The 26,887-nt window shown below is 34.6% G+C and overlaps 1 protein-coding gene and 1 long non-coding RNA gene across 2 annotated transcripts in view; one reads left to right on the top strand and one right to left on the bottom strand.

The window, feature by feature from the left end:
* Nucleotides 1-329: 329 nt before the first annotated feature.
* On the top strand, nucleotides 330-26,556 carry LOC118917987 (phospholipid scramblase 2-like). The gene is made up of 7 exons (XM_036896369.2): nucleotides 330-400; nucleotides 5,425-5,496; nucleotides 6,415-6,457; nucleotides 8,633-8,853; nucleotides 18,081-18,242; nucleotides 21,182-21,343; nucleotides 26,439-26,556. The coding sequence occupies exons 1-7, from the start codon at nucleotides 356-358 to the stop codon at nucleotides 26,466-26,468; spliced, it is 735 nt and encodes a 244-aa protein (XP_036752264.2). The 5' UTR covers nucleotides 330-355; the 3' UTR covers nucleotides 26,469-26,556.
* Nucleotides 22,952-26,887, bottom strand: part of LOC130683030 (uncharacterized) — a 36,020-nt gene continuing 32,084 nt past the window's right edge. Inside the window, exon 3 of the long non-coding RNA XR_008996608.1 lies at nucleotides 22,952-25,313. This is a non-coding gene — a long non-coding RNA (uncharacterized LOC130683030). The remainder of the gene's footprint in view (nucleotides 25,314-26,887) is intronic.

Raw genomic sequence — 26,887 nt, 5'->3', positions numbered from 1 at the left:
ACAAAAGACTACATACAACACAGTTAGACCATTTTATGAACCATAGTGTAATTTTAAAAATTCTTTCTATGATCATTGTTTAACAGAGAGAAGTAGAGCCTTGAGCTATCAGTAAGTCCATGAGTAGGCAGCCCCAACTTGGTCAATTATTTGAATTTAGGGTGTGGTGCTTGGCACTCCACTTCCTGCCTTTGCTACCATTCCAGGACCTCAGTAGAATGATTGGCTTTATATCTGTATACACGTAAGTATTCATAGAACTAACAAGCTTCGAAGTTCTGAATGGAATGTTTATTGTTGTGTCTGCTTGGTTTCCCAATGTTAGACGACTCCTCACAACTTTGAGCGGCTGTGGATGTGGGCAAACAGAGAATCAAGCCTCTTCAAACTCACCCCCAAGGTAGCCATTTCACGTGGAGTTTCCAGATCGATGTACTCTGTTGGTCACCATAACTGACTTCTGCCCTTTGTTTGTATCCCTGGTCCTACCCAGTCTATCTTATCGAGATTTTATAACTCACATTGGGAAACTATGGTCTTCAGGCAAAATGATCTATAACTGCTTTTATCATTAATCTATATTAATTATATCTATAACTGCTGTTCTGATAGAAGTGAAAAATCTTGCTGCCTTTTTTGGAAAGGATATATATCTAGGTTTGTATGTTTAGGACAAATTTCTGAGATTACCACCCAAGTGTTCAGTATCCAAAGTAGGAAACAGACATTTATATTTATATTTGAAGGACAGAAAAGCATACATCAAAGCTTATGAGTAACTAATCTCCAACTACATCTTACTTATGACTTATAAGTAGCCATTTATAATTAGATAAAATATATCTGACCCTATATGAGCCTTTTCTTTCCTGCCCTGATTCAGTTTCTCCACCTACATGCCCCGCTGTCATTCTATGATCCATCTCAATAATTCCCAATATTATTCTTTGTTAGAGTACCTGGGATATCTTTCTAACTGCTCTAGTTATAAATCTAAATGACAACAAAATATCTTTCAGGTTAATATTTTTATCTGTCAAACTCAGATGAGAGAGAATGATGTCATTAAAGAGGAAAAATCAATGTTTTCTACCATATTTCCCTCAAAGAGGACTAATTTTGACAGTCACCAAAAATGAAAGTGTCTTTGCAGCTTTGTCACCTAAACCAAAGGTGACAAAAGGAAAAATCAGCCAGCGGGACTATGTGAAACTAAAACACTTCTGTTCAAAACAGGAAATCATCAACAAAATGGAAAGGCAACTTACTGAATGGAAGAAAATATTTTCAAATCATATATCTGATAAAGGGTTAATTCCAAAATGTGTAAAGAATTCATACAACTCAATACCAAAAAAAAAAATCCAATTTAAAAATGGGCAGAGGATCTGATAGACATTTTCCCTAAGATTTGTACATTTTATTATATGTACCTCATTAAAAAAAAAAGGAAAAAGAAAAACCAGGAGATAAAGACAATGCAAATCACGAACTTTATATATATATTTGTGTATGTATATATATATATACAAATTACAAATATATATGAGACTTACAGAAAATGAAAATCAAAATGGCAGATATAAATCTAACTGTATCAATATATCATTAAATATGAATGGATTAAACAACCTAATCAAAAGGCAGAGATGGACTGAATGGATAAAGAAAACATAATGTAACTCTGTGCTGTCTATAAGAAGCACACTGTATATTCAAAGACACAAGTAATTTGAAAGACAAAGGATGGGGAAAAATATGCCATGAAAATAATAACAAAAAAGAGGTGAAATGGATATATTACTCTCAGATAAAATAGAGTTTAAAACAAAAATGCAATGAGACACATAAGGAATTTCATAATAATAATTATTCCATCAAGAGATATAACCATTATGTGTATTATATATATATATACATATATAATTAAAAATATGTACAAGCCTAACAAAAAAATTAAGAAATATAAAAATTAAAAATATGTATACCTAACAACAGAGCCACAAAACACATGAAGCCGAGAATGACAGTAATGAAAATAAATAATAAGAGTTAGAGTCTAGTATCTTACTCTCAATAACCTATATAACTAGACTAGACTGGAGAACAGTAAGGAAATTGAAGACATGAATAATACTATAAATCAACTAGACTCAGCAGATATATAGAGAACTTCCTACCCAAGAACAGTAAAATACATATCCTCCTCAAGTGGACATGGAATGATCTCCAGACTATACCACATGTAAGGCCATAAAACAACAACTCACAATAAATTTTAAGAGAATAAAATGATACAACATGTTTTTTCCTGTTCACAAGGAATGAAATTAGCCATTAATAACAGAAGGAAATTAGGAAAATTCAAAACTATATGGAAATTAACTACTTACTGCCAATTACAAACAAATCAAAAAGGAATTCACAGGAAAATTAAAAAGCACTTGGAGATGAAGGAAAATGAAGAAACAACATAACAGATGTGATGCAGGTAAAGCAGTACATAGGGGGACACTTATAAATGTAAATGTCTATAATAAAAAATGAAAGATCTCAAAGCCAAAGGCATTTTAAGACATTGGAAAAAAAGAGAAAACTAAGCCTAAATCAAGCAGGAGGAAAGGAATAAAAAGATTAGAGAGGGAATTAATCAAACAGTAAATTGTAAAATGAGAGAAAACCCCACAAAACTGAAAGTTCATAGTGTGAAAAGATGAATAAAATTCACAAAACTAGATGGACCAATAAAAGTGAGACAACTAAAATTACTAAAATAATGAATGAAACAAGGAACACTACTATCAACGTTACAGAAATAAAAGGGATTCAAAATAGTATTATGAACAAGTATATGCCAATACATTGGATAACATATGAAATGTATATATACAGAAGGATGCAAACTACCAAATTTGATGCAAGAAGAAATACAAATCTGAATACAGCCACAACAATACACTGAATGAAAAAAAACTACCTACAAAGAAAGTCCACACCCATTTGGGTTAAAGAATGAATTCTACCAAAAATTTTAAAAAGAATAAATACAAATTCATCACAAACCCTTCCAAAAAAAAAATACAAGAAGAGATAAACTTTCTAAATCATTCTTGAGGCTAGTATTACTTTGATAACAAAATCTAAGACATAAAAACAAAATAAAGCAAAATTTCTTATGAATATAACCAAAAAAATCCTCAAAAAAGTATCAGCAAACCAAACCCAGCAGGATATAAGAAGAATTGTACACCAGAACCAAGTAAGATTGATTCAAGGAATGCAAGGTTGATTTAAAATCTGACAATCAGTTAATATAATGCACCATATATAAATAGAATAAAATACAAAAACTATAATATCACCTCTATAGACATAGAAAAAATGCTTGAAAAATAATAAACACTCTTTGTGATTAAAAGAAATACTCAAAAAACTAGCAATAGAGGGAAATTCCTCAACCTGGTAAATGGCATCTGCCCCTAAAAAACCAGAAATTTAAAAAGTATATAAAAAAATTAAACCCACAGCTAACATGAGACTAAGTGGTTAAAGACTGAATACTTTTCCCCTAAAATCAGGAACAAGGCACAGATGGTCCTTTAACCACTATATGCATACCTCAGAGATATTGTGGGTTAGGTTCCAGACCCCTGCAATAAAGTGAGTATCACAATGAAACAAGTCAAATGAATTTCTTGGTTTCCCAGCACATATAAAAGTTATGTTTACCCTATATTGTAGCCTATTAAATTTGTAATAGTGCTGTGTCTAAAGAAACCATGTATGTATCTTAATTTAAAAAAAAAGTTTACTAATACTAACCATCATCTGATCTTTCACTAAGTCATAATATTTTTGCTGGTAGAAGTTCTTGCCTCCACGTTTATGGCTGCTGTCTGACCAGGGCGGTGGCTGTGGTTGAAATTTGGGGTGGCTGTGGGAATTGCTTAAAACAACAACGAAGTTTGTCACATTGATTGACTCTTCCTTCTATGAGAAATTTCTCTCTAGAATGCAATGCTATCTGATAGTATTTTACCCACAGTAAGTTTATGTCATAGTCTATAAATCCTTTGTAGTCATTTCAACAGTCTTCATGGCACCTTCACCAGGAATAGTTTTCATCTCAAGAAACCATTTTCTTCACTCATCCATAAGAAGCAACTCCTAATCCATTCAAGTCTTATGAAATTGCAACAATTCAGTCACATCTTCAGGATCTACTTTTAAGTACAGTTCTCTTGCTATTTCTACCATATCTGCTCTACTTCCTCCATTGAAGTCTTGAATCTCTCAATGTCATCTATGGGAATCAACTTCTTACAAACCATTCATGTTGATATTTTGACCCCTTCCCACAAATTACAAATGTGCTTAATGGCAACTAGAATGGTGCAGGAAGGAAGGAAAGAAAGAGAGAGAAAGGAAAGAAAATAGCTCCTAGTTTTGCACTTTCCTCTCTTTTGCTAGGACCCTTCCTTCATTTTCTCTTTACCTTAATCCATTTCATAGTCTGATTATTTGGAGTTCAATCTGTTATTTAAAACTCATTCATTTTCTGTAGTAAATACTTTTCCAAAATTCCTTTGTCATGATTGATGTTCATGTCTTGTATTCATTTTGTGAGCTGTTTGTTTCTGTTTTTTCTTTTAATGTCCATGAATGAGAGTATACCTTACAATATTTGCCCCCAAAACAGTGTAAGTAAATTCTGTAATACTTCAAAATGTTTATAGGCACTGTTAGAATCATCCTCATAAAGTTATAGCTGGAAGCATGGGTTTGTAAATGTATTTTTCAAGTTTAATTCTGATACAAACTGAGAAAAAGACAAAATAATGAGACTTTAACCACAGCTAATAAGAAAATTTTGACCCCATACATATTTATTCTATGTTTGTTATAATCATGGCACTACAGATATACAGCTCCCCAAACCTCATTGTTAAAAATTTTATCTGGTCTTTACCCGAAACAAAATGTTGTCCTGTTTACCATAACACATCTCAACATTGGAGGGGAAAAGTGCATCCAGCCATTAATGAATGATACTGTACCTGAAGATTTAATTGTACTTAAAGAGGTCAAGGTCATGTAGTAATGTAGGTAACAATTTACACTCAGTATATCATGTTGGTATTAAGTGGGGCTTCTGGTATTCCTAAGGTTCCTTTCTGGCTTTAGTTGGGAAAGACTCCATAAACAAAACCATAAAAACTTCAGTTGAAAACCATTTAATGTATGGATGATGTTTATACCATTTAATGAAGAAAAACTAAACCTGAAGTTGAGGTTGATTCCACTCTTTAACCAAGTTAATGTCTCTGTAGTGTTAGATTTTAAAGATAAAAGGAGAAATTCATCCAATCTGTCATACTTTTGAGCATTTATATAATCCAGATTATGGCTTCTTGTAATCTACAGCCAAAGATGCAACAGCTGCAAACACCAGAGTCAATACCCAACTGTCCACCTGGATTGGAATATTTAACTCAGGTATGGTATGTGTTTCTTAATTTTTTTGATTAATCAATAATATGAATTTAGAGTTTCAAAATATAATGTGTGTTCTAAGAAAAATTTGTGACTTGAGATAAAAATACTATACCTGCAACATTAAGATTTTTACATTTTAATTTTAATTTTTGATTGAGGTAGTAAATTTACATTTGAAATAATATAACTTTATTTCCCAATTTGTTTCCTGGAAAATCCATTTAAAAATAAACAATTACTTTTTAAAATAGGAAATTGAATTTTGAGAATGTAAGTAAAAATTGACTTCAGGAATCTTTAGCTGCTTAGATATTAGAAGCCTGGTTTGCAAATGGAAAATGTGAACACTAATATTTGAAAAATGTTTACTCAATTTAATGACACTTGAATTACATTTTGTTTAGGCTGTAAGTTCTGATTTAATTTCCTGTAGTGCTGTCTCTGAATAACTTTGGCATTTCACATGACTAATCATTGGCTGCATCTTATTTCTTAATTCTTTAAAACTAAACAGTATATATATTCCTCCTTGAAAAGGTTGTTTACAGTTTTAACAATTATAAACTTGTCACAATGATATAAATGTAATGACATTTTTGAATGTGGGTAAAAACTACATTAAAATTTTTACTTCAAATTACTGTATGAATATTTCTCTGAATTTTAAACATTTTTAAATAAAAGTCTAAATATTTTTGGAGAACAAAAATATTAAGTACATTAACAATATAGCACAAAGAATACACTTTATAGACTTTTATATTTCTTTTTTCTATGATAAAAAAATTCACAAACTACTATAATATATCAAGTACTTTAATTATCCTAAACATAAGTATTAATGTATGTTTATTGGAATATACTTTTTATTTAGTTTCATTATGTCATAACATCTGTCTTTATTTTCTATTTTAATAGATAAATCAGTTACTCATATGTCAACATTTTGATCCTCTGGAAGGTATGTACCAAACACACTGATATATTCATTCTTGAATATATAACTTGTTTTGCTATAGTTAGACCAATCTCTATAACTTTAAGTGCTTCTTATCTCTGAAAAAAACTAAACCTTGAAATACAAAAAAAATATACAGAAGGTCCTTAGAAGATGAGAAGGTGAATGCAATAGAAGTCTTTTCATGGGACAGGAGCAAGATACTGGCTTTAAATTACTATTGAAAAGAGTAGTCTGCCATTTTAGTCTTGCTAAGTGGTAGGGATATTTCCTAAAAAAGTTTTCTCATCTTGCATAACTCAAATGACAAGTATTTCAGAGAAGCAAATTGCAGCTTCTTCAGGAATTCTGCTGGTAGAAGCAGAATACAGGTAAGTTTCTGAGCAGTCCAATTCTACTCCAAAGTCTGAGAAATTGAACTGCCCTTTGAGTACAGCTGTTTATCTCTACTTCCTCAACTAAGTAGAAATATCCCTTTCATGCAGATGAAGCCACAATACATGTAAATAAAATGAAATGTTAAAAACACAGTAGTATCACCACTGATGACCTTTCTTATATACATTAGAGGATCTAAGACTGAAAAAGGCATTTATAGTTTTATTTAATTCATAAAAACTTTTCAGTTTAAGTATATTATAAATGAATGCTTTCTTTGAGCTCTTCCTTTGTTTTACACTAAAAGCTTTATTATAAAAGACCACTTATTTTAGAACCCTCTTTGAGTACCTATAATGAGCAAGGCATGTATATTTTCACATGACACTGTGTAATTATTTAAAAGAATGAGGAACTCTGCAGAATGTCAGGAATATCTCCAAGATACATTGCTAAGTATAAAAAGCAATTACAAAGTAATGCATATAGTTGTGTCTGTGTGTAAAATATTCTTAGGCTTTACATATGTTTGAGATATCTCTGGAAGGATATATATGAAATTGGAGAAGGAAGAGGAAACAGAATAGGCATGAAAGGAAGAATTATTTTTCATTTTATATGCTCATTTGAATTTTTAAGTTTGTGTCATGCATAGGGAATTCCTACTCATAAAAAGAAATTAAATTTAAAAGGCAGTCAGAAAACGTTTTTCATTATTTTTGAATCATGATTTATCTTTGAACATTAAGTAAAAGTGAATATCTTTCAAATGTATTTATACAATATGAAAAATAATTAGGTGCATACGTCCATTAAGTCATTAAAAAGTGAGGAAATTCCATAACAACCTGTTTCAAAGGTTAACACAAAACAAAATGTTAAATGTATATTAGTGTGGCATATATTCATTAAACATATACTCATTCAAAAACATCTGAAATAAATAAAACGGGAGAAAAGAAATCACCCATCTATAACTACTGATTCATTTCCTCTGAGGTTTTAAAAATATTCCTTTGATGAGGTTTTAAAAATGACTTTTATTACTGTCCATAGAAGTGTTTATATTTATTCAATGAATGCTTTTTTGTTGTTTTTATCTTAAAATCCAGTATTTTAAATGTCTACACAATAATCCTCAAGAGGGGATACTACATGCTGCCTCTTGTTGGATATTTACTTGGTTTCCTTTTTTCTCCTCTTTTCTAGGTATTGCAGTAGGGAGCATTTAGTGCAAAAAGCATTTTTTCAATTTTGATTATTTTGTTTGCATGAACACAGAAGTAAAACAATTAGACAAAAGATGATATTTCCATTTGCTTGCAAAAATGGTGAATTTGATTATTATTTATGTGGACAATATACGAGCATGCTTACTGTCTCCCTCAACTTAACCTAAGTAAAAATGTTTTTTTTTCCTACTATCTGGATTGAAAAACTAATATTTTCAAGTTCTATAGGAAAGAAAAGATGAAGTAAAATTTAACACAACTCAAAAGAGTAATGAGTTAATCTCTGAAATTCAAAAATTATACAAAAAACTTGTTGAAATTATACAAAAAATTATTCAAAAAAATTGTTGAAAAGAATTTTAGCAGTGAAAGGAACCAGAGAGGAGCTAGTGCATCTCTTTTATTTTTCTGTATGGAGAAAGTAAGATACCAGTGAAGATAAGTAATTTAGGGCCAAGTGGTATATTACCAAACCTAAAGTTTCATATTTGAAGGTAATTTGACATATAATTTATACAAATCTCCCACCAGTATTACTAATAAATCAACACAGTGTTTCCTTCTCTAGTCCTCAGATATTTTGAAACTAGTAAAAAATATGAAGTCATGAACAATCAAGGGCAGAGAATTTATTTTGCAGAAGAGAAAAGTAATTGTTTTCTACGACACTTCTGTGGACCTACAAGGCCTTTTACCATGACAATTTATGATAATGTAGGCCGTGATGTCATTACTATGCATAAAGCTCTGAGATGTAGCTGCTGTTGCAGTAAAGCCTGCCTACAAAAGGTCAGTAAACATTATTTCTACCATGTGATTTAGAATGGATTTGTGTTCCTTCAAAAAAGCCTCAACACTTGGCAGTAATTAAAATTAAAATACTGGGTTTGGCTACAAAGTATTGTCTGGAATAAAATATGTCAGAAAGGAAATTATATATTTGTACCACATATGTATAGGCTGAGAATCATGCACAACTGTGAATAAATTTAGGTAATAAAGGTCACAAGATCTTCATATTTTTAAGTTTTCTATGCTAAAATATCATTGTCATTTTTTTTTTTTTGCATTTCATTGCAGGTGCCTATTAACTATTTACTATCCTTTTTGAGATGTTCAAATCTTTTGCCCATTTTAAAAATGAATCTATTTGTCTCACTATTGAGGAGTTCCTTTGTCAGATCTATGTACAGCCAATATTGCCTCCAGATTTACAGTTTGGCTTTTCATATTTTTGTCCTTGATAAAGCAGAATGTTCCAATTTTGATAAAATCAAATTTATCATGTATTCTTTTATGGTTCATGTTTTTTATGACATGTTTAAGAAATCTTTGCCTAGTATAAAAAGACAAAGAGTCTCTTGTTTCCTCTAGAAATTCCTTATTTAGGTGTAGTACAATTTTGTGTTAATTTATATGTATATGTGAGGAAAGATTTTGAGATTTTGTTTTTAATTTGGTATTTAGTTGTTCAAATATCATATCTTGGAAAAGACTTTTTCCATTGAGTTGTGTTTTTACCTTTTTGAAAATAAATTGTCAAAATATGTGTGTACCTATTTCTGGAATCTACTCTTCTCCATTGTTCCACTGATCTATATAGAGAGATATATACCTTTATACCAGTAATACATTGTCTTGACTACTTAGCTTTAGAGTAAATCTTAGTATCAGGCAGTATGAGTTTTCCAATTTTAGTTTGACTTTTTAAAATTATTTGGCTCTGCAAAGTACTTTGTGTTTTCATATATCTTTAGAAGAATTCTTTATATTTGTAGCTCTGGGAGGAAAGGGTGTTCCTGGCACAAGATGGATCCCCTATGAAACCAGTGAAACCAAAATACGTCAAGGGAAAGAGTAGGCTGGGAGAAACCATTTTTATTGCTCACAGCTTGCTCAAATCTGCTGGCCAGGCTTGGCACCCTCCATCTCCTCTGGCCACAGCTTCCACTCTGCAGCCATGGGGCGCTCTCTACTTTCTGACAGCCACTTCCAGGAGAAACTCTATTGGCAGGTCCTTGGTGAATGGCAGATGCCAGACCAATTACGTTCCAAGAATGGAGGGAAGGAGAGAATGGCTGTTTTCTCCCCATCCCTTGCCTCAGATCAACGGGAAGCTCTGCAGTGGTAACACCTGATATGTAAATGAACTAAGGCCAGGTGGGAGATTCTGGAAATTCTGTCATTTACCCCAAAATACACCCCTCCAGAATTCATGCCTAGCAATCTACATGCCTTCCATCTTCCACAGTGGACCCTGTGCAGGAAAACTGGAGTACTGCAACCAGACTAACAACATACAATAATGACAGGAATTATGATACAGATAGCAATAAAATCATGATAATACTCAAGCCTGAGGATCCAGCTGGGTTCAAAATCCTACTCAGATTAAGTCCATAGCCTGTCCATTCCACAGGAGGCTGGCAGTTGAACCAGCAGGGCAGCAGGGAGCTCCATGCACACTCAGCAAGCACCAGCTGTGGCCAGGAGTTGGGCCCAATACGTGAGGACTGTAGAAGAACACAACCTTAAGGGTGAGCATAGGCAAATCCTGTCCACCACGTAGGATGCATGCAAGAGAGCAGTCCTGTGATAGGACAGTGGCAGGAATGGGATCTCATCCTGGTCTAGTATGCCAGACTTTCACCCCTGTGGGACTTAAATATGGGTCAATATATAGGGCTACGAGAGGTACACACACTGGCCATAAAGACAAAACAAGACAAAACTTCCCCATAAGAAGATTTTACCTCTCAGCCATTTTGGGTACTCTACTATGACCTTTGGGGGCCACTCTATTGTTACTCCAGGAACACACAGAAGGAAAATTCCAGGCCTTGTCTCCATGGTGCCAGAAGGGCCCACCACTGCTGGTCCATGTGTTGAAATATCCAGGGCCATGTCCACTCAACATAGTCTCCAGAGTTAAGAGCAGTTGGTGCTGGCAGCAGGATGTTGCTCTGCTGGCCATAACCTGGCTTTAGTAACTCCTCTTTGGTTTGCATGTGAAGTTGTATAGATAAGGCAGCAATGTGTGTTAGCATGTCCACAGGGCTACTTTTCAGGGCTTCTCATTCAAATGCCATAGCACTGTCCACAAGTGGACTGACCATCCCTGTAGAGTTGTTGTCTGACTTCAGGCCAGATTTCAACAAACCATTGTACTTCACTATCATGTCTGTCCTAGAAGGGTTATGTGGTACCTGAAACTTCCACCTTATCCCTAATTGTTGCACCCATTCTTGAAAAACACATCCAGTAAAGTGGGTGCCTTGATTGCTCTCAATCACCTGCAGTCAGCTATAGGCTGCAGAGACCCTCTAAGCCCCTTTTGGTGGTTTTCTGATCTGTACAATGTGCAGGAAAAGAAACCAAGAGTCCAGTAGCTGTGTCCACACAAGTCATGGCATACCAATATCCTTCTGATATGGGCTGAGTCCCAGTACAGTCTATGCCACCTGACGAGGGGTATTGGCCCGTAACTATTGTCCCATGTTGCTGTGGGACTTGGTGTAAGTTCCTCTTACAGAACACAAGACACTTCCGCTGGGCTCTGCTTTTTCTTCAAAGGTCAGTGGCAAGCCCCACCAACATCCTACAGCCCACGTTGGGGTAGCCCACCTAATGCCCTTTCATACCATCAGGTATAAGGGCCTAAGAATTTTTGCCAAGTGTAACCCTTGGGCTACATCAGAGGCAGGATTTCTTTCTAGCCAACTCACCTGGGCCAGTGTGTCTGCTTCATCATTCCCTGGGGATGCCAAAGGCAAATGGCTAGTCACATGATATATGGTAACTGTTCTAGTCTCACCAGAGGCCCATAGGTTTGCCACAACTCTTGTCCCCAGAGGGGCCGGTGACCAACCATCCATTTGGCATAGTACCATATCAGTAGCCTCAGTGACAAACCCCAAAAGATTGCCCAGCTATCTATGTAATTATTGGTGAGAACTCCTGGGTAATCACAAGCCATACTTCCTGTAATTCTGCCCATGGACTACTCTTCCTCTCCTCATCTTCCACCCATATTGTCTCAGTCTTGGAATGGAAAGCCACAGCCCTCTACTTTGTGGGCTGCCCATGAGTGGAGATGTCCGTATACCAAGCATCTTTAGGCACAGGGGCTCTTCCGCCCTCATAAGGGGTCTGTTACTAATGGCTCCAGAGCAAGTTCTTCCTGCTTTCCACTCATGTATGTCACTGGCCACAGTAAGCATCGGTGTTCTCCACTGAAGGAGCTAGTGGGGAGGGCATTATGCTGCTGTAAATATGCATCTCATTTGGCCAGTGCAGGTGTCTGTGCCACATCACTCCATGGTCTTTGGGTCCAGTCTTGCACACACCCTCTGAAGGGACAGGTCATTATTACCTTGGTTGAAGCTGTTCTGGTGAAGGGCTCCATAGCCAGTAAGGCATGGAACACATCAGCCAGTTACTTCTTTGGTGTACCAGACCTCTGCTCCCTTCCAGAATTGCATACAGAATCCAATAGGTTGGAAGATCCATTCAAGCTGCTACCAGAGGCCCCATCCATAACCATCTTTGGTTACGTGAACATCTAGCTCACAGGGCCTTGATGAGTCCATTACACTCAAGGGCTCTATGGCCTTGACTGCTCACTTAGCAGCAGTAAAAGCAGTTGCACATGTTTCATCCTCGTCCCACCTAATGCCCTTTCATACCAACAGGTATAAGGGCCTAAGAATTTTTGCCAAGTGAGCGACACTCTCCAGTAGCTCAAAAGACCTCAAAACTCTTGTGATACTACCACAGTGATAGAGGTAGGGAAAGCTTGGACCTTATCTATGACTGCTTCTGGGATAACTTTAGTCTTACCCAACCAGATAACCCCCAATAACTTTACTGACAAGCCAGGTCCCTGAACCATAGTGCTGTTCACAGCCCATTCTTTCTCCTGTAGATGTTGCAGCAATCTAGGTGCTGTACCTTCTAGATCTGCAAAAGAATCAGACATGAGCATAATGTCATCAATATAATGATACAGCTGCACCATTGGTGGTTTCTCCCATGCTTCCATCCATGTTACTTGTCTGTGACAAATGATGTGACTGTGGAGGTATCTCTGTGGAAGGAGAGTGAATATCCAGTGCTAGCCTTCCCACATGAAGGCAAATTGTTCTTGACTTTCCTGTGCTATGTCAATAGAGAAGAAAGCATTAGCAAGGTCCACAACATAATGCTATGTCCCTAGTTCATGACTGAGGGTGTCCATAAGGGTTGCTCCTAAAAAGGGGACAGCAGCATGTAGACAGGGTGTGACTTTATTCAATTCTCTGTAATCCAGTCATACAACAGGAGTTGTCCAGCTTTTTCACTGGCCACACTGGGGAATTAAAAGGACCATGATGCTATATGTTTTCCAGCTAGCAGGGAAGTATGGTAAATCACCCTGATTAAGCCATGCTGCCCTAAGGGCTGCAGTCAGCCAATCCAAAAGCACCACATGATTCTCTGGGATCTGATGGGCATTTTGTAACATATGCCAGAGAGAGGGGTGAGTCATCAGGGAAGCTCAATTGACTGAGACGAAACAATACATTTACTGCTAAATTCCAAAAAGAGGCAAAAGCCATGTAGGCAGAGGTTCTGAGGGCTTCTGCCAAAACTGGGTGCTCAAATCAACCAGCCTGGCCTGGGTATAGGGACAGAGCATGGAGTGCTCCACAACTTCAGGAGGAGGCTGCTCCTCTGCTGAGGAACCCATAGTTGTTGCATCTTTATTTTCTTAAACACAACTAGGCAGGGGCCTCAGCTACAGTTCCACCCTCTCACCCTCTCCCAGCTCCTCCTTCCCATCTCCAGGGCTGAAGGTATCACCTCTTCCTTCACCTTCCCCATGGCCCCTTGCAGTTCATATTTTTCTGATGCCTGCTCCCATACCACTAGTATGTCTCTAGCAGCATGACCTCAGCTTTTTTTTTTAGCAGTACTTTTTTTATTTTGGTATCATTAATCTACAATTACAGAAAGAACATTATGTTTACTAGGTTCCCCCCTTCACAAAGTCCCCCCCAAATACCCCTTCAAAGTCACTGTCCATCTGCGTAGTAAGATGCTATGACCTCAGTTTTTAATAGCTTTCATTCCCTTTTCAGAGCATTCCACAACTCATCTTCCTGTTCTTCCAATCGATGCTGATGCTCCTCTCTCTCCTTGGTGATCCTTTTCAACGCTGCAAGAAACAGCCACCCCACATATCCTGCTGCCCTATGGAGTCCCCTATTTTGCAAAGGGCCAACTCCACTGCCTCCAGTGTCCCCACCCTTCCCTAGTTCTGGGGAGGGGCTCACTCTTCTAGGAGGCACTTTACCCCAGACCAATCCCCTATGAGGAATCCCCACCACCCACAGGGGGATCCCCAGTTAAATCCCCACTATTCACAGGGGGTTCCTGGCTATCTCCCCACAGGGGCAGCTCACCCAAACATTGCACCCATGAAGACATATTTTAGGTTCACCGGACCCTGCTGACTCACACACCACATGTAGCTAAGGGGAGAAGGGTGTTACTGGCCTGGGGTTAATTCCCCTATGAAATTAGTGAAGGGAAAGGGTAGGTTGGGAGAAACCATTTTTATGGCTCACAGCTTGCTCGAATCTGCTGGCTGAGCTTGGCACCCTCCATCTCCTCTACCCACAGCTCCCGCTCTGAGCCACAGTGTGCTCTCTACTTCCTGCCAGCCCTTTACAGGAGGAACTCAATGGTGGGTCCTTGGTGACTGGCAGATGCCAGACTATTATGTACCAAGAATCAAGGGGAGGAGATAATAGCCATTTTCTTTCCACCTCTTGTCCCAGATAGATGGGAGGCTCTTCAGTGGTAACACCTATTGATATGTAAATGAACTAGGGCTAGGTGAGAGATTCTGGAAATTCTGTCATTTACCCCACATTATTTTAAATTTCCTACTGAGATACTGATTTATATGACATTGAACCTATCTATTAATATTGGGGAGAATTGATACTGTATCTTCTGTTCAATTACCATAACACATGCATCCTTGTATTTAGGTCTTCTTTCTGGGACTCAAAATGGAGTCCCCTATTTTGCAAAGGGCCAACTCCACTGCCTTCTTCATAATTTCCAGTAATGGTTAGTTGTTTTCAGTACTTAGTCTTGCAAATATTCTATTAGCAGTACATTTAAGTATTTTGTGGTTTTTTATATAATTAAAAGTATGTTGAAATTAAATATTTGATTTTTGTTACTATATAGAACAATTGATCTTTGTATATTGATCCTTTACCCTTATTAATTCCAGAGTTTTGTAGATTTCTTCAGGTTTTCTACAATTATATAATATGAAAATAAATAAATTTTACTTCTATTACCATCTGTATGCTTTTTATTTATATGTGTATATGCATGAATGTAGTATTTATTTATTGCCATTTTGTTCTGCTTAGGAAATATAATGTTGAGTGGAAGTGGGAAAGAATAGCCTTGGTTTTTGTCCTGCTTATGGAGAAAAGGATTCAATCTTTATCATTAACTTATCTGTAAAGTTTTTTTAAGATATGTTTGACAGATTGAAGAAGATACCATTTATTTCTAGTTTATATTATAAATAAGTTTTGCATTTTGTCCAATATTTTTCCATATCTATTCACTTGATTATATGATTTTTCTTTCAATCTATAAACATGGGAATTGTATCAATTGATTTTTTAAATGTTAATCCAACCTTGTATTCTTGAGGTATATCTTACTTGGACATATTTGTTATTCTTATATATTGCTGGATTCTCTCTGCTAAGATTTTATGCCTATGTTTATAATATATATGTCTGCAGTATTTTTTAAATATTTGCATGCTTTGGTATTGGTATTATAATGTTGGCTTTATAAATAGAATTGAGAAGTGTTCTTTATTCTTTTCTGAAGAGTTTTTGTAGGATTGGAATTATATCTTACTTAAATATTTGACTGTATTCAACAGTGAAGCTATTTCAGCCCAGAGTATTATGATTCTACATTCAAAATCAAAACTTCTTTAATAGATATAGGAAAGTTTGGGTTTTCTTTTTCTTCCTGAGTTACAAATTTTTGTAGTTTGTCTTTCAAAGAATAAGTTGAGGTTGTTGAATTAACTGGCATAAAGTTGTTAATATATTTACTGTCTTTTTAAGTTTGCATATTATCTAGTAATATCCCCTTTTCATTTCTGACATGAGTGGTTTGTTTTCTTTCTTTTTTCATGTTTAGGTAAAGAATTTTATTCATCTTTTCAAAGACTCACCTTTCAGTTTCATTTGTTTTCTCTATTGTTTTGTCTATTTTCTATTTCACTGATTTTTTTCTCTAATCCTTATTATTTCTTTTCTTCTACAGTTTTTCCTAGCTACTTAAAATCGCATAAAGCAATGACTGGGGCCAGGACTCAAGGAATTCAACCAGTGCCATTTCCTTTTTCCAAATGCAGACTAACATCCAGTTTTTGCCTTCAGAATAATTTTTGGAGATTATCCTAGGATGGTGGAGCTTAGGGATTTCTCTTCCGTCTTACTGCAAAATGTTAGGAATACGGCTTCTTAGTTCTTTTAGAGATTTACTTTTCCTGAACACCTCTTCCACCTTCATCTGAGCTTCTTTTTAATCCCAAGGTCTGCCTGTCTTGTTTAGCCTTGATTCTACTACCAGCAATTTCTTGTCATTGTGATGCTTTGTCATGAAAGGAGTCTTGGATGGATGATTTTTTTTAAGAGTTCTGAAGCCTAGACAACTTCAGCACCATTCAATCTTCCCACAGCCTTTTTGTACTGCCAACAAATTGGGGGCTGTATGGTTCCATCTTATTTTCAGCTGTGTTTCTCCGTCTGGTCCTTTGAGCTAGCTTTTACTCTGAGAAGGATCCCTTTCTTTTTGGTGATGGATATTGTTAGTGATGTCTGGATTCCCTGGATCGCAGGAATATCTTGTTGCTGTCACTTGTCTCACTTAATCTGATTGTGTTTTGAGATGTGGGGCTATAGCTTCTCCATCTACCTTTGATAAAGAATTTGTCAGTGGTTTTGTTTTGTTTAGCTATCATACCTGTTCTGTGCTTTCTATGAGGGTTTTGAGAAGTTTCACAAACTACATTATCATTGCCACCATGTTGATACAGTAGTCTTCATTTAGTTTTGAGTAAGTAATACTGATATATGGTTAAAAAAAAAGAGAAAGGCAAGAGAGTAGGAAGGAAGGAAGGGAGGGAGGGAGGGATGGAGGGAGGGAGAAAAGGGCTAGTTAACCCAAGTATATTCAGGAAAAACAATACCTGTCAAACTCTTGTTTCCCAGGCCTCCTTTATTCCTCTCCAGAGGCAACTACTATTATGAGTTTAGGATTCTTCCAGAAATCTTTTATGAATGCTTGTGTAATATATGCATATTTATGTTATATATGTGTGTTTTTAACACACTTGGCAAATATTCTTCTATAATTTTTTAACACATAATTTAATTTGAACATTTTATCAGTATGTATAGAACTTCTTCATTCTTATAAATGGCTGATAATAACCCATTGTATGGTTGGTATGTTAAAATTTATTTGGCCAGTCTCTACTGAGTCTGATGAACTAGGTTTTAAATCACAACAGGCATAAAGAATTTAAATGAATTCCTATTTGAATTGAAAGACATACAGAAGTCCTTGGCATATTGGGTAATAAACAGTTTCTGGTGTGACTGGAGTTTAAAACATTTCTCATAAGCAATTAAAGAACATTGTTATCTCTCTTGTGCAAATGGAAAATGAATTTCAGAGAGTTTAGTGACATACCCACATTGCTTGTAAGTAGTGAGGTGCAGCATCAGGTCTCAGTTCACAGTTTTCAAGATCTAAATCCTGTTTTTTTGCACTTTCATGTGCATTCTCACATAGAGGGCATACCTTAGACACAAAAAGTTCTGTTCGCGTATAGAAAAAGCTAATTTCAAAGGTAACACACAGCAAAATCAGACATATCTCATTTGGCCAGCTTTATATTTTTCAATCTTTTGCAGCTAAAAGTTGAGGCTCCTCCTGGTGAAACAATAGGATATGTTTATCAGTACTTTCACCCATTTTTGTCAATGTTTAAAATAAAAAATGAGAATAAGGAAGATGTAATGAAAATCAGAGGGCCATGTGTGGTTTCCAGCTGTCTCAAGGATCTAAATTTTAATGTGAGTAATTCATTATGTTTAATTATAATGTTCAAATTAATTATTTTATTATTTTGTAATACATATAATCAATAAATGTGATTAAAGGAAAATATAAACATGTTACCATGATGTTACTATAACTATTTCTCTATTTTTAAATTGAATTTCTAATTCAGAATTTCCTTGCTTAATTAAACCCTTCATGTCTATGAAGCATATATGGCTTCTTTTTAAGCTATATTTTGAGTATGTAGTTATCAGACAACAATTTTGGTATTTAATATTTCAAGGAATACTGAAAGAGAAAAGGTAACTGAATTGCAATGGACAATGACATAATCCAACGTTAATTATAGATTACATATTAATGCTAATTTCTGTAAAAAAAACTGGTATGATACAATCTTATTAAATTTTTATGTGCTTACTGATTTATTTCTCAGATTATGGCCAACATTCAGATAATAATTTGGGAAGTTAACTATTAAATATATTAAATATAGTTAGTAAACTAAGAAAATCCACTACATTTAGTTAAATGTGAAGATTCTTAAGCAACAGAAAATACTGTTTTTTCGATTTGAAAAAAGTACTGCTCCTCAGTCTTTTATCAAGGATGTTTACTTATTTTTTTAATATCTGAAATGCTTAGTCATAAATTTGGACACAGGCTGAGTAAAATGCTACCTGACGTTTTTCCTTCTCTAGAAATATGTCAATTCAGTTTAGTGATACTGATTTTGATTGGTACCTGCACGTACTAAGTAAAACATATGTAGGCAAATTAATTATAGCAATAATATGTTTAGTTTGGAATCTTTTAATAAAATGAACACACAGGACTCTTCTCTATTTCAATTTGGAAACCAATGAAACAGAACTATCTATGCATAAAACTCTGGGAGCCAAAGCTACCTTGGCTCATTTTATAATGACATCAATAGACAAAATGCTTTTTGTGCATTGTTTCACATCTCACATTATGACACAGTAAATCCTACTTTATTATAATGTGTTCAGAACTTTTTCTGAGGTGTATAAAATGCTTCCTATTTCCTCTAAGTTTGATGCAAAGCTGTTTTAAAGCTGACACTCTTGGGTAAGCTCCAAGAGTGAGGAGCAAGAAAGGGAGGTCATCACTCTGGGAGACGGTCAGCTTGTGCACAAATGCAGGCCACCCTTTCAGCACTTTCAACTATAAAGGAGTAGCTTGTTACAGGGCCAGGACCAGGGTAAGGCAAATAAGGCATTTATTTCAGATACAATATTAAGGGAGTTCCAAAAAGCTTAGTAATTAAGATAAATGATATTTGAATATCACATTTAAAAAAATCAAAATCAATGCCAAATCTTCAGTATAAACAAATACCAAAAATTTAAGTTAAGAAACAAACTGACTACGCACTTGCATGACTTGTCTACTGTCTTACCATAATCCTGTTCTTGGCTGGATGGGGGCATAGGGTGGATGGAAAGGTATTTTTTGGAAAGATGTCCTTTGCATGTCTTGATTTTAAAGGAAAGGAACCAAATGGGAAGGAAAGTGTGGAGAAACAGGAGAGGTGAATATTTGATGAACCCTGAGTCTTGCTTGGCATGGGACCTAAGGCACATGTAGGGAACTAGCCTTAAACAGGCAGAGAGCTAGTACATTTATCCTAAGAGGAGGGAAGTAGGGAGTGTTGATACAGACACAATAACTTTCTGGGGTTGGTGTCTGTGAGTTTGTGAGTTCCTGACCAGTAGCTTCTACTATAGTGTTTTGGTGAACCAGTGTATCTGCTCTCTCCATCTTATTCCTCTGCTGCTCTCTGTATTTGTATCCTAATTATAGGCTGGACGTTTCTGCTTTTGAGTTCACATGGCAGGAAATGGTCCCTGAACCAATTGACTGTGGAGAGAGGGGTTGGTCATCTTGTCTGTAAGACATTTTGCTAACAATGAGGGGGAATGGTGTGTTCAGAGTTCTGTAACACCCGAGAAGCTGTGACATAGTTACATAAAACTCTTCCATATTTCTTTCCCCAAGTTCAACACTACTTACAAGGCTATGTATGACCTAGCTCTGAATATCTCTCTTTCTAACTCATTTTTCGCCACTAGCTCTCTCACTCACCTTGCTCCAGCTATGCTCCCTCCCAACTTGGGACCTTTTCACATATTGCTGACTCTTTCTAGAGTGTTCTCACTCTCCCTATTCCTCTGGTTACTAATTTCTATCAGTCTTCCATATCTCAGCTTAAATGCCTAAGAGGCTTTCTCTAAAACCATCTCCCCAGTTCTTTTAGTCACCCTGTTTACTCCATCCTATCACCCTACCTCTTCCTATATGGCATTCATTCATTACAAGACAAGTTGTAGGATTTATCACAGATTTGTTTTATATTTACATGAGTATCTTTTATAAATTAAGAAATAAATATTACTTGGTATGAGAAGTGATGCTCTAGAGAGTCTAGATAAGAAGGGAGAAAATGGAATGAGGAAAAGGTAGAGGCATCCAGGAAGCTAAGACTTCTTAAGAAAGAGTTGACTGTGTAAAACAGCTGTAAAACTAGTGTCTTCATTTTATAATTAAGTTGATTCTTGGATCAAATTTAAGCAAATTATATATACTAAGCATATATAATTCATACATAGTATATGTTATATATAAAATATCATAATTTATCACATATAATTCATTTATATAAAGCATATATATAACTTATGTATTATATACAAAATATCATGTATATATAAAATCAGTTGTACACAATCAACTTGAACAACTTCTTTTAGATAGGAATTATCTGTAGGTGTTTTCCAGGCTATTATGTGTCTATATTGCATGTTCTTTTCATTGCAGGATACAATTAATATGATTATAACTTACATGGTACTATTTAATTGCAAAATTGATGTAGGAACACTTAGTATTTTTCAGAGACTTTATCTAAGATTTTTATTTATTTTAGTTATTGTCTCTGGATGAAGAAATGATTATTGGTAAAATTTCAAAACAGTTGCCTGGATTCATGAGGGAACTAGTTATCAATGCTGATAAATTTGGGATCCAGTTTCCATTTGATCTTGATGTTAAAATAAAAGCACTCATGCTCGGAGCAGGTTTCCTCATTGTAAGTCTATTTTAATTCTATTTAGCTCAAAATCACATTTTCTAAGATTATCATTGCACCTTTGCTAATATTTCTCCTCAAATCATCTATATCAACTAAAAATTGTGCCTTTTTGGTCTTGTCCTCAGTCTCCAAATTACATCATGGATTCAGTGTTCACTGTAAAGGAAGTAAAAATTAAGTACCCTGGAAATATGATCATTGAACTTGAAATCCTTAGTCTTGAAAAGCAAGACTAAGTCACTGAAAATAGGAATAAAATGGCTAGTTTATTATATCTACTACTATTTCGCACAATTTAAAATTTTGTAAAAATAAATACCTTTTTATAGATTTCATTTAAAAAGTAATGTATTGTTAATTTGGAAACTATAGATATGAAGAAATTTTGAAAAGGAAAATGTCAGTCTTGATTATTATTGGTTCTTAGGGGGCAAAATGAACATAAGTGACTACCTTCATTCTCCAAATATTATGAAATCACAGAAAATGGCAAGAGAGATATGTAGGTCTGGGTCATATACAGCCTTGTAAATAGTATTAAGTAATTTGGAAAGAGAGAAAAATAAATAGGTTAAATAGTAGATTAGACATAGCTGAGGAAAAAAATTAGTGAACTAAGGGATATAGTTGAGTAAACTATTCATAATGCAGTTCAGAGAGACAAGGAAGTATTAAAGCCAAGAGTTCCAGATAAGATAGGAGAGAGAATAGATGACTGCTAAAAAATTTCCAAAACCAAAAAACATGAATTCAGTGATTCAGAAAAGACAATACAGCCTAAGTAATGTAATTAAAAATTAACATCTCTACAAATCAAAATGAAGGAGCAGATCAAGAAAAATAGGTAACCGGAAAGAAAAGAGATCACCCACACAGAATTCGAGTGACAACTAATTTCCTAACAGAAACAGTGAAAGCCAGAATACAGTAGAATATCTTCAAAATACTGATTTTAAAAAAATAACTCTCAAATTTCATTTTCTTTAAGATGAAAGTCTCAAGGATGAGAGTAAAATAAATAACTGTATTAAAAAACTCAGAGTTTGACAACACACAAATCATTTCTGAAGGAGACAGTTTAGGAAGAAGGAACTGAAAAGGATCGTCTGAGGTTCAACTATATTTATAAGAAATAAAAGCTAAACATATTTATGAATGCAAACATGTTTTAAGAAATAATAGCAAATATCTAATCATTTGAATCAAGTAATACGCAAACTAAAATAGTCAACAAAAGTACTAAAGTTGTGAGAAAGTAATTAGAATTAAAATAGTTTATTGTCTTTGTACTGTTCAGGAGATGAATTAAGTTTAAATGTGTGTGTTAAAATTTCATGGCTAACCACTGAAACAACAAAAAGATTGTATAAATTTCAAACTTGTAAAGACAAAAAATGGGAATAAAATACAAACAAAGAAAAAACAAACACCCATTTTGGGGAAAAAAACAGATAAAGTGGGGCAAACAGAAATAGAGAATCAAAATGGTTAGAAAAATATATGTATTTTCTATATAGGTATCAAAATGAATTGCTATATTAATATGTCATTTAAATATATTTTATCAACTTTTACAATAACCACAATACATGTAAATGGGCAAAACTTGAAAGTTAAAAGAAAAACATTGTTAAATTGTTTTGCTTAACTATCCAGAGACAAATCTAAAATAATGACAAAAAATTTGAAAGATGTATAACAGAAAAATACTAAGCTAATAAACACACGAAAGCTAGTAAAACTAAATTAATATCAGAAAATAATTAGACTTCAAGACAAAAAACACTAAGGGCAAAATTCAGAAAGGATAACTACATGATGATAAAATTCTACTAAAAAGAAGATATAATAATTCTAGACCAGTGTGCATCTAATATCAACCTTAACATGTAGAGAAATATGTTATTACAGTTAAAGTGACAAACTCAACTTCATAGTGGGAAATTTATGCACATCTGCCAATTTTTACTTGGTGTAGGAGACAGAACCTTAGTAAAGTTACTTAAAATTTAAACAACAAAATTAACAAGAATGATTTAATGGATATACGTAAAATTTCATATTAAACAAGCAGATGATATATATTGTTCTCAAACATTTTTACAAAAATTATCTCATAGTAGGCCAAAAAGCATTTGGACCTTGGTGTCCGAGCATATAACATTAAATTAGAAATTCATAAAGACACTTATTTTTAAAATATTTTACATATGGAAATGTGTAAATAACTCAGGGATAGAAATAATGCATAACGCAAAAATTTTAATATATCAACTTACATAACTAATAAAATATGACCTGTCAAAACTTTTGAGATGCAACTAAAGATGTTCAAGAGAAATGTATAGTGTAAATACTCATTGAAGAAAAGAAGTAAGTGGAAAATAATGAGATAGGTATCCATCTCTAAAAAGTTAGTAAAAGGACAGAACAAACCCAAAGGAAGCATAAGGAAAGAGATGTTGAATTATTAACAAAAATAAACAAAAAGCAACCACACCTCATCTCTAGATAGAAAAGAAATTTCAAAGCAAGTAAATCACAAAGTAACAGGCTGCTAACTTAGAATATCTTAAAGTTCTGTACCTCAAAACAAATTGTAACATTAAATATTCAAAAGCAAACAATAAATATATACTTCCAATAAGACCAAGGAATAATATCCTTATACTAATAATAATTTTATTTAAATAAGAAGAAAAATATCATATTTCTAATGGAAATGGGCAAAGAATATGAAAAAATCATACAAACATTTAAGAGGGAGAACAAATAACCAATAACTCTAAGATAACATTTTCTTTCTTTTTTTAAAAAAAAAGCATATGAATAAAATAAAACAAGTGAAATATCCCTTTTCATTTATCACACAATAGAGGTTTTTTTTTCTAATGATGAACTCTGCTGATGGAGGTTTAAGGTATGATGAGTTACCGGTACAACTTTTGGGGAACAAATTGAAATTGTCTATCAAAAATGTTAAGGTTCAAAGTCTGGATATGTTACAATTTTATCCACACACATCCAATTGACTACTGTGCATCTACATGGGAACATTTAGGTTCCTTTAATTTAATACATCCAGGATAATTCAAAATCTTCACTTGGAAATGCCACAGAGCCTGTGATTCTTCATCCAGTGAGCACCATCCTAGCAGTTCAGCAGAGAAATTAGAAGACGACTGCATGAATCCGCAGTCTTTCCCACACTTGTTCGTGTACATGATTGTTGGTAATGTAAGCTGGAGGGACACTGTCATGGGGGATAGAATTTGATGAAGGCACATGTATCTAGGAGCAAATATACCAGTGAAAGCTCTGTTCCAGTGGAAGCCTGCAACCGCTAACCTGACATGACAACAGCAATGGAAGGACTGTTTGACCCAAATGCGCTGGTAAAGAAGTTCCTGGAAGGCCCTCCTCTGGTTACATACCCATTTCCGAATCAGAAATTTTACAAGGGAAGAAGAAAACATATCCTTGTCAATGAATGAAGAATGGTACCTGGGAGACAGATTTATATTCTAACAGCTGATGAGTACAAAAAAGCCAACTTCCTCCCTGATATTTTAGAACATTTTCAAACGGAGGGGCCACCTCCACCCCTTCGCCTGCTCCTGGAAGGACCCCCAGTGTCACTGGATGCCCCTGTACACTTGCCCCCACGTGCACATCAGTACTTCTCCCTTCATTCACGAAGGTATTCCTAACAGGGCTCTCATATGAACTGACTTGTTCTGAGTATTTGGTTGTAACAGAAAACGATCACAGGATAAGAGAAATCGGGAAGATTCCTTGTTTGAATATTGATCATCTTAAAGTCCTCGACACATATCATTAACAGAAAATTTACCTTTTGCCAGGTTTCTCTTTAGGTCCTATATGCTGCATACTCTATGGGCTTGTCTTTCTCCACTGTGGCTCATGACTCTCAGGCTGATAGCTCAGAACTCCAAATTTCTGTAACCTGTTAAATGTACATAAATCTGTTCGTTAGCCTGTGCCGAGACTAGGGCCAACACATAGCCTTGATAATCTAAGTTCACTGGTGGGTCGATCTAACCATATTATTAATAGATATCTGCCAGAGTTATATTAAATATTCTACTATATTCTGAAACTGTAAGAGAATGCAATATATTTATTCCTGTCTTATGTGCAGAGAAACATGACTAGAATGCCATATATCAACATATTATATAAATTGTGAGCAGTCTTCCTGCATGTTGCATGTTTTCTGGTAATTCTAAATTAGGTGAGATTATTTTTGCAGTTGTTCTGTGTCACCTCCAATCTACATCATGCCTTGTTTCACTGAAAACTCAGATATGTGTTCAAATCTTTGTGAAACTAAACAATGTATCATTGTGTTAAAAAAAAATTTAAGGTTCACATTCTTTCATATGTGTTAGTTCCTTCCAAAAAAAATCAGCAGAGTTGCAAATAATTATATATACTCCACTAAATACTTTTGTATACTTTATGTGACAAACTTTACTACAATAAATAATGAAAAGCTAAAACAACCTTTAAAACAAAATTTTTTTAATTTTGTTAAAATTTAAAATATGAGATTTATTCAATACATTATGAGCTATTTCTGAAACAGAATAGACTTAAAATAAATATTCAATAAATGAACTTTAATAACATGAAAACTCAGGATATATTATGCAGTGATAAAAACTGGAGATAAGCATATTATAATACCAATTGCATGTATCTGGAAGGAATCTGAATGAAAATGTTAATGGTAGATTTTTGGAGGAATTCAAAATATAAATTTTTCCTTCTCTATTACTATGCTTTTCTATATGATGGAGTATACATGAATATGAATATATATGCATGAATATATAAAGAAGAAGAATTACTTGCTGTTTTCAAGAGGACTTTATATCCAAATTTATTATTTTGGTGTGTTTAAGAGTAGTCAATCATTCTTATTCCTTTAGAAGTTGTTTCCTAAGAGGTCTGATCCTTAGAATTCTGTTTTAATGCAAGACCCAGAAAGCACTGTCATGTCTAAAGTCTATACCTGTTTCTACCATTAAAACAATTTAATTATACTTATTTTTCATTTTTACTCTAGGACTACATGTACTTTGAACTCTGGTCATAAGAATCAGCCTGAAAGAGTATGTCAGAGATTACTAACACATACTAAGTTTTGCCAGCCCTCAGGTAAACTGAACAACTTACACTGAGAACATGTAAATAAAGTTTTATTTCACAATAATTATTTGTATGTCTTTTTTCTGAATAGTAAACTACACAAAAATTTAGGAACTTAAAATGATCATTTTATTTAGCTTATGAATCTTCTGGTCAACCTAGCTCACTCATGCATGTGCAGTCTGCTAATAGATTGTCTGTGGACTAATTCCCAGTTGCCTCATTCGTATGTCTGGCTGTTGTCTGAGGCAATAGAGGCAACAGGCCATATATCTTTCAGCATCTAGGAGGCTAGCCAGACCTTTTATACATGATGACTTTGTTACAAAAGCAGCAAGAAAGCAAGCAAGCAACTGTTCACACTCA

This window comes from Manis pentadactyla, chromosome 1, assembly GCF_030020395.1.
Source record: "Manis pentadactyla isolate mManPen7 chromosome 1, mManPen7.hap1, whole genome shotgun sequence".
NCBI classification, from domain to species: Eukaryota; Metazoa; Chordata; class Mammalia; order Pholidota; family Manidae; genus Manis; species Manis pentadactyla.
The sequence above is the reverse complement of the archived record's forward strand: the minus strand, read 5'-3'. Positions and strand labels throughout refer to the sequence as shown.